The 12,800-nt window shown below is 41.7% G+C and overlaps 1 protein-coding gene across 1 annotated transcript; it reads right to left on the bottom strand.

Annotated features, from left to right (window-relative positions):
* Nucleotides 1-1,127: 1,127 nt before the first annotated feature.
* LOC121933877 (olfactory receptor 4E1-like) lies at nucleotides 1,128-12,228 on the bottom strand. The gene is made up of 2 exons (XM_042473870.1): nucleotides 12,182-12,228; nucleotides 1,128-2,097 (listed from the first exon to the last, which is right to left on the bottom strand). Exons 1-2 carry the CDS (start codon nucleotides 12,226-12,228, stop codon nucleotides 1,128-1,130), a joined length of 1,017 nt encoding a protein of 338 aa, XP_042329804.1.
* Between the last annotated feature and the right edge of the window lie 572 nt (nucleotides 12,229-12,800).

Raw genomic sequence — 12,800 nt, forward strand, 5'->3', positions numbered from 1 at the left:
AACTCACTCTGGGTTTTGACATGAACGTAAAAGAGGCTGAACCCATTTAGGGGACAGGGTTCATCACTGCTGATAGTGCCTTTTATGCATAGAATACAACTCACCTCTCAATAGACACCAAGCCTCACCAGCTCCTACAGCTTTCTTTCCTGGAAGGAGACATTTGTAAAAACATTATGGTAGCACAGCTACCACTGGGCTGTAGTGTATTTAATTCAATGTGGGGCTAAAGGAAAGTTTAGTACAGTACTGGAGAAATTGCTGACTGTTGGAAAGTTGTCTCAAAAACATTGGGGACATTCCAGCCTTTGAATTATTTCAAAGGCATTTAAAGGAAAGGCCAGATATGTGTGATATTTATGACTCAAGCACTCAGGAAGGAAAGAAGAAAAGGGGGGGGGGATCAGCCTCTCACACTGCCACTCTTCCATGCCTATACCCCATTTGCCCCAAACAGATAAATGGCACTACATAACTGAGTGAGCTACCTGTTTGGAAGGCACATGGAAGTTCTGAGCTGACACACATTGCCATGCAGTCTGAATGATACATGTAGCAAATATTTTGCAGAGGTACACCTTCAGGTGATTATAGACACCTGCTTATCATAGCACATTATTTTCATCATCTACCTATCTTGCATTTAATGTGTTTCATTGTGTATTTCCTCACTGGAAGGTAAACAGTCAACACTGGCTTTAAGTGCAAATCTAATTGCCAAGGAAATCTTTTTATGGGTGGGGTAATGGTTCAGTGAAAGGGAAGAACAATTCCCCTTAATCTCTTATTTGGTACTCAGATGCTTGGCTCCAGCAAGTTTGTCCATAATGGCTCTGTTTTGTGAAAGCAGGATTTTAGCTGTAGGAGCCAGAAGCCTTCTTTGAAGAAATGAAGAGAACATACAGTTCAGTTCTCTGGCTGCCAGATTCTGCTTTACTTTCCAGACTGCATTTTTTTGCATGGTGAACCCATGAAATACTTGGAGTGAATAAGCTTTCATGCATGGTCATTTGCTGCAACACTCTGTGTGTGTGTGTGTGTGTGTGTGTGTGTGTGTGTGTGTGGTGTCACATTTCACTGGATGAATTTACCGTATCTTATCAGGGATCCATAGTAAGGCTGGACTCTCACTTCTCTGCATTCACCTTCTGTCTAAACAATTTATGGAGTGCCTGCTTCATGTCTTCATTTCTTAATGTGTAGATGATGGGGTTGAGCAATGGGGTTACAGCAGTGAAGAAGACAGACACGACCTTGTCCTCTGCAAAGCTGGTGGAGGGACGAGAATAAATGAAAATGCAATGTCCCAGAAAGAGGGTCACCACAGTGAGGTGTGCTGCACATGTGGAGAGTGCCTTGCGTTGGCCTTCCGCAAAACGGTTGCGGAGGGAGACCAAGATGACCCCATAAGAAACCACCAGAACTACAAAGCAGACCACTGAAATCAACCCTGAGTTGGAAACAATAAGGATCTCGATGATGTAAGTGTCGGTGCATGCAAGTCTGATGACTGGTGGAACGTCACAGAAAAAGTTATCCACCTTCTTGGGGCCACAGTAGGGTAGTTTGATGGTCATGCCAGTCAAGGCGAGAGAGTGCACCATGCCACCTAACCAGATTGTGCCAGCCAGTAGGAGACAGACCTTGTGGTTCATGACAGTGAGATAATGCATGGGATTGCAGATGGCCACGTAGCGGTCGTAGGCCATGACAGTGAGGAGAAAAATCTCAGTGCAGGCAAAAAGGTGGAGGAAGAACATTTGGGCCACACAGCCTCCAAAGGAGATGATCTTTTCTCTGGATAGGAAGTCAACCAGCATCTTGGGCACAGTGACTGTGGAGTGGCAGATGTCAATCAAAGAGAGATTGCTTAGGAAGAAGTACATGGGGGTATGGAGGCCTCGATCATGCACAATGGTGACCATAATGATGATGTTCCCAGCCAAGGTAAGCAGGTAGGCCACCAGGAACACCACAAAGAGCATTAGCTGTGTCTGGTGGTTGTTGGAGAGGCCTGTCAAGATGAACTCTGTCACTAAGGTATGGTTTTGTGCTGATGAAGTCCAGTTTGGAATCACGCTTTCATCTATTTCTATTCTAGGGAGGAGAAAAGGGCAAAAGAACATCAGAAGGCAGCAGTGAAAACTTTCAAACTCACCATGGGCTGAGATACCATTTGGACAGATGAGGTACCACCTTCCTTATCACCAACATCCTTCCTAACTTGCAGGGGGACACATGTTTTACTTAGACTTTGGAAGGGAGGAGGTGGAATAATAGATTAGGGCTGAATTCTTTTGTTCACTTAGATCAGTGGTTCCCAAACTTTAGTCCTTCAGACCTTTTGGACTTCAACTCCCAGAATTCCTGATCATTGGCCAAACTGATCAGAACTGAAGTTGAAAACAATTGGAGGATCAAAGTTTGGGAACTACCGACTTATATGGTATAACTAGGGGTTCCATCAGCATAAATGCTTTCAGGGATTTTGTACAAGGTATGTAGTACCTCCGTATGCTATGATCTTGTTATATTCACTCCAGTCCAAATGGCCACTGTTTAGCCCAGGGGTTCATCAGGAGAGCTCCCCATCCTTTTGACCTCCCAACAACTGAGATCCTCCCAGACCTCCATGTAAGTATGCTGGGCAGAGGTATATGCTCCACCAGAATTAAATAGACTCTCCTCCTACCTGTAGTTGGCTCCCCTTCTGGTGATGGTACATCACCTCCTTGGCATGGGCGCTGTGACACTACCATGGAATCTTCCTTACCTAGACCTCCAAAATATGAAATAGTCCCAAAACTCAAACTTTTTTCATGGGTGGCTGAGATAGTGAAACCTTTGCTTTCTGATGGTTCAGTGGGCATAGATATCATTTCATGCACAAAATTATTTAAAAAAAACATATAAAATTACCTTTAAGCAAGGTATATAAGGTTCATATGAAACATCAGTGAATTTTGTGTTTAGATTTGGCTCCCATCACCAAGACATTATGTACGTATAGACAAATAGAGGTATTTCAAAATCAAAAACATTTCTTGTCCCAAGCATTTGAAATAACAGCGACTCAACCTACAATACGCTGGTATGGAGTAATTATACTGAACGTTTATTGAGATCTTTTGGCACATTCTACAATGGTTTTGCCTTCCTTCTCTGCTTTGTCCTCTAAAATGAATGTCAAGGATTGAAGATCAAGGATCAGAAAGATTTCCCACATTGTTGGACATAGCTACAATGATAGAGTTCCATCATTGTAGTTACTTGTGACTAAACAACAACAACACCCCCCCCCCTTAAGCCAGGCATTGCCTCAACCTTCTTAGGCAAGGAATTCTCAAAGGCGGTTTTGCCACTTCCTCTGAAATATAGCCTACAGCACCTAGTATTCATTGGCAGTATCCCATCCAAATATTAACTACAACTGACTCAGTTTAATTTCTAAAATTATTTGGGAGCTGGTGACTTTAGGGGTTTTAGGCTTACACACTAGTTGAAACTCCCACTATTAACTACAACTGACTAATTGTAACTAGTGGTTAGCCTGTGGCTCTCAACATTTCTTATCTTAGCATCCCTCCAACTGTTATTTTAAATCCCACCAATTACTCTATCAAGGGAGCTGGGTTTCACCATAATATAAACAGTTTTTATACAATTCCACTTTTAAAAAATTAGAGTTAAACTTTTGGATGCAAAAAAGAAAAAGAAGAAGAAGCTCGCCAGTTTTCCCACTGTTGTTTTTATGTGCCTTCAAGCCAGTGTTGAATTATGGCAAACTTTTCAGAGAGGTTTGCTGGCATTTCAAAGAAGGCTTTCTTTTAGGCTGAGAGTAGCATGCCCAAAGTCTCCCAGTAGGTTTCCATAGCTGAGTGTGGATTTGGAACCTGGTTTCCCAGAATTGTACAAACCACTACACCACCATGGAAACATTTTCCTATCCTTCGTAAGTATTTGTGTCTGTCTTTACTCCCAACAATAGTACAGTATTTCATTTTTAAAATCTTTAAAACATACCATTAAGTGGAAAAAATAATAACAGCACACTTGTAAAAATATAAATGCCCTTCTTAGTAAAAGTGGCCAAAAAGTGTCATGGTTACATCAGTACTCTACAATTAATGCAGTTTGATATTGCTTTATCTGTAATGGCTCAATGCTATTGAATTTTGGGAGTTGTAATTTTGTGAGATGTTTAGCTTTCTTTGTCAGAGAACTCTGGTGCTCCACCAAACTATAATTCCCAGGATTCCATAGTACTGGAACATGACAGTTAAAAATGTTGTCAAACCGCATTATTTCTGCAGTGCAGATACAGCCCATGTTGGTAGAAATTAAATACAGTTTGGTCTTAACCACCGACCTAATAATACTTTGGAAAGGGTCATTTTACCTTGGAAAATGGTGTGCAGAGAAATCAGTTAAGCCCTCCTCCCTCCTTAACACCACTGTCCTGTGTGCTTTTGCTTTCTCACTCCCATGGCCGCCTTTACAAATATTCTGTACAAAGTAAGCTGTACTAAGAATGCAAATATTCTTAGGTTCCTTTCCCTTGCATCCAGAAACTTAAGCCTAAATTTCTTTCCCACCAGAATATGAATTTTTCAAATTTTCATAAAACAAACCTGCCTGGATTGAAATCTTATTGGTTAGTCCTGAGCTGTTTCATTGTGGGCTTGTCTATATGTTTAAAATACTCTTAATTCCAGTTAAATAGAATGCAGTCCAGCTGTACATGATTTGCAGGAGTTTTGGCTTTTTGTGCCTTCTCCCCAAACAACTATTTAAACTCCATAGTAAAAGGTTTTATGTTTTTTACTGGAGTATCTGTGGAAATCTGCAGAAATGCACATTTTCACACATATGGCTGTCCATCAACTTCACATGGATTCTGATGGCTGCGCATTTCTAGCAGAGGGTGAATAGATGCAAATGTGTTCAGGAATGGGAGGACAATTAAATGTTGATGCAAAAGTGAGAAAATCTGCAGCAATTCACATACCACACTTATGGGTAGACCTGCCCAAACTCAATGCTTAGACAGTGTAGCAATATTCAGGTAAATCTCATTGTTTTAGTAGGTCTGTTCTGGCTTGGACTGACAATAACATTCAATCCTAAGGAACTGAATGGTTTTCCATTTGCCCAAGCTGAAGTGAATAGGTTGTACCTGCCTGCCACATACGTCTGAAAGATAAGGAGATTCTCAGGGGAAAAAAAAGATGACAATTTAAAATCCAAAACAATCAAATATGCAAGTGTTCAAACTCAGACTTTTCAGAGTTGAATACTGAAAGCCCTGGGTCTGGATGCATGAATTTGTCAGTTATGATTGCTCTTTATTAATTATTTTTTAACCTCAAGTGCTTGGCTTTCTGACTAAGAAATACGTGAATTTGGGAATCTTATTATCAAAAATTAAAACATAATCCTCACCTAATCTATAACATTTTCCATATCACAGCTCATTAGACCTTTGAACTAAGGTACTTTAATATGAAAACAGCCCCATAATTCGTCAGTATTTTCTTCTTTCATATGATTAAAAGCAACTTACGCGGTTTGTTGTAGCCACTGTTTTCCACCTTTTTTTAACTTTAGTTCTGCAATAGCCTCCCAATTGTGGCATTGCTTCTCTCCATATATATAAAACCCTCTGATCCTCCCCATGCATAGTCTTCCGTAATATCTCTTTCTGTGAACTTTCAGAGGCTCAACTACTCCACAGGGATCAGAACTTGCGACACAGAAGAACCACCAAGGGATCACCAAGATATGAAAAGTTTCCTGGAAACTTTAAACTTTTTGACAAATGCCATTACCTGTCTTCCTTCAGTTACCAAATTGCAAGGAAACAGAGAATGCAGTGAGGGGTACAAACCCCCAAACTGGGTTTTTATTCTTTGTTTTGGATTTTCCAATGTCTCAAGAATTTTTGCTGTGCCACTGTGTTTGCCCAGAGAAATGAGAAACTGCGGGTGCAGCTACACTACACAGTTTGCATTATTATAATGCAGTAGAAATAATACAATTAAGGGACAAGCATACTAGCTCTCAAACAAGGGACATCCAGCAACTGTAAACCATGGCCTCATTCCCACTCACAAAAAGAGTTGTTTGCAATCTGAATCGATTTGACAGCGGAGCGTGGTTCCCACTACATTTGCCTCAATCGCATTTTTTCCCTGTAAAATAATCCACTTGTTGTTCACATTCATGAATGAATCGGTTCAAAATGGATCTGCTCCATCCGGCCAAAGGGCAAATTTAAATCGATTCCGATCCACATCTGGTTCACACTTGTGCACAATCGATTTATTCAAAAAGATGCGAAAAACATCAGCATCAAAAAGATGTGGATTAAATGGGTCTAGCGTGTGGCCCCCCCTTGCTAAATCGCTTCAGCAATTTGATTTAAGTGGCAACCAGGGTAATTTGAACAGGTTCCAACTGAATTGCGATCCATTTTAAAAGATAGTCGAAATGAGGCCCATATTTGTTGTTGTTGTGTGCCTTCAAGATGTTTCTGACTTACGGCGACCCTAAGGCAACTCTATCATGAGGTTTTCTGGGGCTGGGAGTGTGTGATTTGCCCAAGGGCGCCCAGTTTCCATGGCTGAGCAGGGATTCTAACCTTGGTCTCCAGAACTGTAGTCCAACACTCAAACCGTTATACACACTGGCTCTTGTACAGTATAGGAAGGAGTTCTGAATAATGAGTAAAATGGCCACTAGGAGGCAGGAAGAGATCAGAAATAAATTATGCATTGATAGTGTACAGGTTGGATAGGATTTTGAATAGACAGGGGAACAGATGTGGTGTAGTGGTTGGAGCGTTGGACTATGACTCTGGAGACCAGGGTTCGAATCCCTGCTTGGCCATGGAAACCCACCGGGTGACCTTGGGCAAGTCACAGTCTCTCACCCTCAGAGGAAGGAAAAAGCAAAATCCCCCCTTCAAAAATTTTGCCTAGAAAAGCCTGTTATCGGTTCGCTTTAGGGTCACTGTAAGTTGGAAGTGACTTGAAGGTGCACAACAAAGGGTCTGTCAGTCCTTATTAGGGCAAACCCCTGTGTTAGACAAATTCTGAGCTCCCAAAATTGTAGTTTCTATACATGACTACTCTGAAGATACTGAATTGTATGTAGAACGCTGTGGATCATTTCCCTTTGGGATGGAAATGTAACAGAGGAAACCATCTGTAAATGAAAGTGGTTTGTGGCTAGCTCAGATCAGTGTGAAAAGCTGGGCTCCTTACAGAAGAAGGAAACTCTTCTTCAGCCATGCCTGCTGTGCTTTAGAAGAGCTAGAGAAGGCTGAGCATGCTTCTCAGTTCTGTAGAATGAATGGCAACTGCTCTGAATGTCTCTCAGAAGATGTTCATCTTTTTCTTCCTCCTTGGTAAGCCAGCTTTGGAATATAGCCTTTCAAAGCCAAAACCTGTGGCTAGAAGTGGGGTGGAGAATTTCAGAGGGGTGGTGAATCTGCTCTATCTGGTCTATCCAAGATAGCAAAACTATTGATGGGCTAGAATTTAGCACCTTGGATAGCTCCTTTAAAGTTTGGAATAAGCCACTGTGGGCTGCCAACTGACCTGCTAGATTTGGACAAATCTGATAGGAAGTGACCATTCCTATATTTCTTTCTTGTCAGGTTTGTGGGAAGGAGCAGAAGGAGCAAATCTAGTTTTTGGCAACCTATGAAAAAGGCTTCCTTCTAGAATCCTGGTACTTGTTTTTTCATAGAATCATACAGTTGGTCGACATCACAAGGCCTATCCAGTCCTTTTCTAAAACTTTAGTCTTCACTGTTTCTTGTGTACCTCTGATTTGACTGACTTTGGCTGGATTTGCATTGCAGAATTAATGCCATTTGGCACCACTTTAATTGTCATGAGTCCATTCAATAGAATCCTGAGATTTGTAGTTTATTGTGGCACCAGAGCTCATCAGAGAGAGAAGGCTTAATAGCCCACAAAACTACAGATCCCAGGATTACCTAGCATTGAACCATGGCAGTTAAAAAGATGTCAAACTGTATCATTTTTGCAGCCTTCGGTGAACAGTTGATTCAATCTTACATTTCTAGAGCAAAATCTTACACAAAGAACTACTTTTTCTTGATTCAGATTTCCATCTGTCTGGCCAGGTATTTTTTCATCTTTGACTGACGTTAGTTCTCTAGGACAGGAGGCAGAGGGTTTTAAACATTTTTGTGACCCAATAAACACCAGACACTGAACCAGCAATGCTTAAGCAGTGCTGTATACATTGGTAAATTCTGAATCTTCACAACATTTCCCAGAGCTCAAGGAGATATGTGCAGATAGGTGTGTTGATCCATAGTTTTAACAGGTCTCAGCCATGATCCTGTTTACTATAACAACAACAACAACAATTTATTTCTATTCCGCTTTTTTATCGCAAAATCAAAGTGGATTACAACAAAAGCATTAGATACAAAGTATGCTCCCCACCAAATAAAACTTAACTGACATGATAATAATAATTAAGCAGAATAAATATAGAAAATACAGCGAACATAGTCAAAAATACAAAACATAGCAATGCAAGATACATAAACCAAAATACACGACTTGATAATAGTTAAGATATCACATAACATATGTCTCTCCTGGCAGCAAAAATACAGTACAATGCAAAATACAAAACAGCAATAGCAACAAGGGACGGTCCCTTATACTAGTTGTGTAGTGTTAAATGATGCTCTAGAGTTGTAGTCCAAGGCTCAAACCACTACACCAAGCTGGCTCTCAGTAGTTGATGTTACTGTCTCTGATATTTAAAAAAGTAATCCAGCTCTTCAACCCTGTGAGCTCTGGTCCTAATACAACACTGACTATGTCCACTTTGTTCCATCTCTTTTTCCATGCAGTGGCTCCAAGTTTTGTCTTTAGCCAAGTTTTCCAACCTGAGCAGCTCATCTACACAGAAGGAAACAAAATCGAGATCAACTGCACTCAAAATGTAACTAGCCATGACGCTATGTATTGGTACAAGCAGAAATCCCAGCTGGCCGGTGGCACTCTTTCTCTCTTGGGATACAGTTATGAAGCTACATCTCTTACAGCTGGAGATTACCAAATGGATGTGGTCAAAACATCTCGCTTCACCAGGCTTACCAGAGACAGGGCAAGACTGAGTGATGCTGGCGTGTATTTCTGTGCTGTGAGGGACACAGTGAAAGGAAAGCAGAGGCTGTCAGTACAAAAGCCACCAACATATTCAGCATGACTTGTGGTGTGGAACATCAGAGGGGAGAATTGTGGCTATGTGCCTGCTGTTCTTATGGTTAGTTGTGCTTTTCATTATTGTCCTATTTAGACCAGGAGCCTTGAGTTAGTGTTGGACTGCAATTCCTATCAGCTCTAGCTAGCATAGCCAGTGGTGAGGTGTCATGGACACTGGAGGTCCAATATTGAACATGTTTTAACACTGGATTACTAGAACCAGGGCCAGCATTACTACTGAACACTATCATGTAATACTTGATCGTGAATCTATGAGGTTTTTTTTAACGATCATGATGCTTGACCATGTGTTGATAAACCATTCATTTAATCATCCATTAATTGAATTCAGTTCCACCATCTAGGCAAGTTTCTTACCAACTGTGTTCATCACTTTTCTCTAACTTGGTGGTCTCTAAGCTTTGGAGTATAACTCTCATCATCTCTGACCACTGTTGAGTGGGGTTTGTGGGAGTTTTAGGAACTTATTGCATTTTTAAATAAGCTGACTTATCCCTGTCTATTTTGGGATGCAGCTTGGTATTATTGCAGGGAAAATGCCACCAATGCTGCCACCCAACTGCATCCCGCCGAAAACCAAGCTAGAATCCGCCCTCAGCTGGCTGATTTGCGAAGTTGCAAAGCTCCTGACTACAAATCGGCTATTTGAATGTGGTTTTCTGCTGCTCTGGAGACTAGAACAAAGAGCAGTGGATTCAAACCACAGGAAAAGAAATTCCACCTAAACACTAGGAAGAAGTTCATAGTGGAGTGTGGTGGAGTCACCTTCTTTGGAGGTTTTCAGAGACTGGTTGGCCATCTGGGGGTGATTTGATTGTGAGTTCCTGCACGGCAGGAGGTTGGACTACTTGGCTCGTGTTGGAACGAGTTGTCTATTCACGCTGTCTTGAGTTTCTTGAAACCAACTCCATTCTGGATCCCTTCCAGTCTAGTTTTCGCACATGGCACTCCACAGAGACGGCCCTTATTAAGATCTCGAATGATCTTTTGCGGGCCAAGGCGAATGGCCTTTATTCTATCCTTGTCCTACTTGATCTGTCTGCGGCCTTCGACATCGTGGACCACTGTCTCCTAATAGATGTACTCTCTGACCTTGGTTTCTCAGGCCTTGTTCTCGGTTGGTTCACATCTTACTTGTCAGATCGATCTTTTTCAGTGGTCTCGGGTGGTCAGACCTCGTCTTCTGTCCCCTTATCTGTTGGAGTTCCTCAGGGCTTTGTTTTGGGTCCCCTTCTGTTCTCTTTATACACACTCTCCCTTGGCAAACTTATCAGTTCTTTTGGTTTCTCCTACCATCTGTATGCCGATGATACCCAGCTGTACCTTTCCACCCCTAATCTTTCACCAGAGCTAGAGCAGCAAGTGTCATCCTGTTTAACAGCTGTCTCCCACTGGATGCACCATCGGCGTCTGAAGCTCAATATGTCCAAGACTGAGCTTCTTGTTTTCCCTCCTAAGCCCACCCTTCACTACTCCTTTTCTATTTCTGTCAATAATGTCTCTATCCAGCCGGTCCAGGAATTATTATTATTATTAAACTTTATTTCTATAGCGCTGTAATTATACACAGCGCTGTACAAAGTCGGTAAAATTAGGAGTAAATAAAAGCCTGCCGAAGGCGTACATTCTAAGATAATAACAATTAAAAGAGGAATAGATAAAATTACCATATGGAAAGGAAAAAAACAGATTAAAAACATCAACTATCAAACAAATCACATCACATCAAATATTGTCAGACAGCCAGATAACAATCACAAATTCCCTGAGAACGCTTCCCTAAACAATATGGTTTTCAGCTCAGCTTTAAAGCTGGTTAGGGAAGTGATGAGTCGTGTATGCAGAGGAAGAAGGTTCCAGAAATAAGGGGCAGCTAGAGAGAAGGGACGGATCTGGGACGGGGCAGAGAAGATCCTGGGTTGAGAGAGGAGATTTTGGCTACCAGAGCGGAGAGTGCGAGTAGGGATGTAGGGAGAGAGAAGATCAGTTAAATAAAGAGGGGCCAGCCCATGCAGGGCTTTAAAGGTGAGTAGCAAAAGTTTGTACCTGATGCGGAAAGGAAGAGGGAGCCAGTGAAGGGAAGACAACAGAGGGGAGACATGATCATAACGGCGAGCGAGTGAAATAATGCGTGCAGCTGAATGCTGAACAGAAATTAATGGGTGGAGGTGAGAGAGAGGAAGCCCTGCCAGGAGGAGGTTACAGTAGTCTAATCGTGAGACCACTAGGGCATGGACCAGTGTTTTTGCAGTAGAAGCTGAGAGATATGGACGGATTTTGGCGATATTATAGAGAAAAAATCTACAGACTTTGGCTGTAGTCTGGATCTGGGGGATGAATGACAAAGAGGAGTCAAAGATGAAACCGAGACTGCGGGCTTCCTGGACCGGCTGGATTGAGATGTTATTGACGGAAATAGTTAGTTAATTTTGATGTGTGAAAGCAATAAATTTGCTTACCAGAAGTCAGTTTCCCTGGGTCTCAAATTCTCTCTATATAACAAAAGGAATCTTCTCAGAGAGAGTCTTGAACCCTGGGAAACTGACTTCTGGTAAGCAGACCTATTGCTCTCATACACTGACACTAACTGAAACTAGACAATGTCAGTCATCATCCTTTCATCTCTAATTCAAGTTGTGATTTGTACCATATGGTTGGCCACCTCTCCACCATTCCCAGAGTTGGACATGTCCTCCCAGATGGGTCAGATCATAGTGCAATGCAATGAAGGCTCAGACATGATGTCCTACATTGCCCTGAGCTACATGGGGCTTCTGGCTGTCATCAGCTTCACTGTTGCTTTCTTTGCCAGGAAGTTACCTGCCACTTTTAATGAAGCCAAGCTGATCACCTTCAGCATGTTGGTGTTTTGCAGTGTTTGGGTGTCCTTTGTCCCCACATACCTGAGCACCAAAGGGAAATACATGGTGGCTGTGGAGATCTTCTCCATCTTGGCCTCTACTTCTGCATTGCTGGTTTTCATTTTTCTTCCAAAACTCTACATTCTTTTTATCAGGCCAGATCTGAACACCAGAGATCAGCTAGTAAGAAAGAAAGGATTGTAGTAATTATTGAGCCTTTTCTTTCTAATGTATTCCATGTGGTATTAAAATATTATTTCTATTTTTGATAGTTTTTGCATAACTATAGGCCACTTGGAAACGTGATTATTTAAACAAAGGACTTTTTCGGTGCAGGTTTTATTTTTTAAACTTAGGGCCCAAACAGACAGGCCAAAATAAAGCTGCTTCAGGTCACTTTGGAGGTATGCAGTTTAAATGACACATGCATCTTAAGAGGCCAGAAGCTGCGTTAAAGCTGAGCTCCTTTTCTCGGGACTAGAGCATGGATTTGGCGCAGCTTCTGGCCTCTTAGGACACATGCATCATTTAAACAGTATACCTCCAAAATGACCTGAAGCAGCTTTATTTTGGCCTGTCTGTTCGGGCACTTACTACATAGTCTCTTTCCACTGTTCACTTGCACTTCAAAATCCTTGTTTATTAAAGGTTAATAAGTAGT

Source organism: Sceloporus undulatus, chromosome 6 (genome assembly GCF_019175285.1).
Source record: "Sceloporus undulatus isolate JIND9_A2432 ecotype Alabama chromosome 6, SceUnd_v1.1, whole genome shotgun sequence".
Lineage (NCBI taxonomy): Eukaryota > Metazoa > Chordata > Lepidosauria > Squamata > Phrynosomatidae > Sceloporus > Sceloporus undulatus.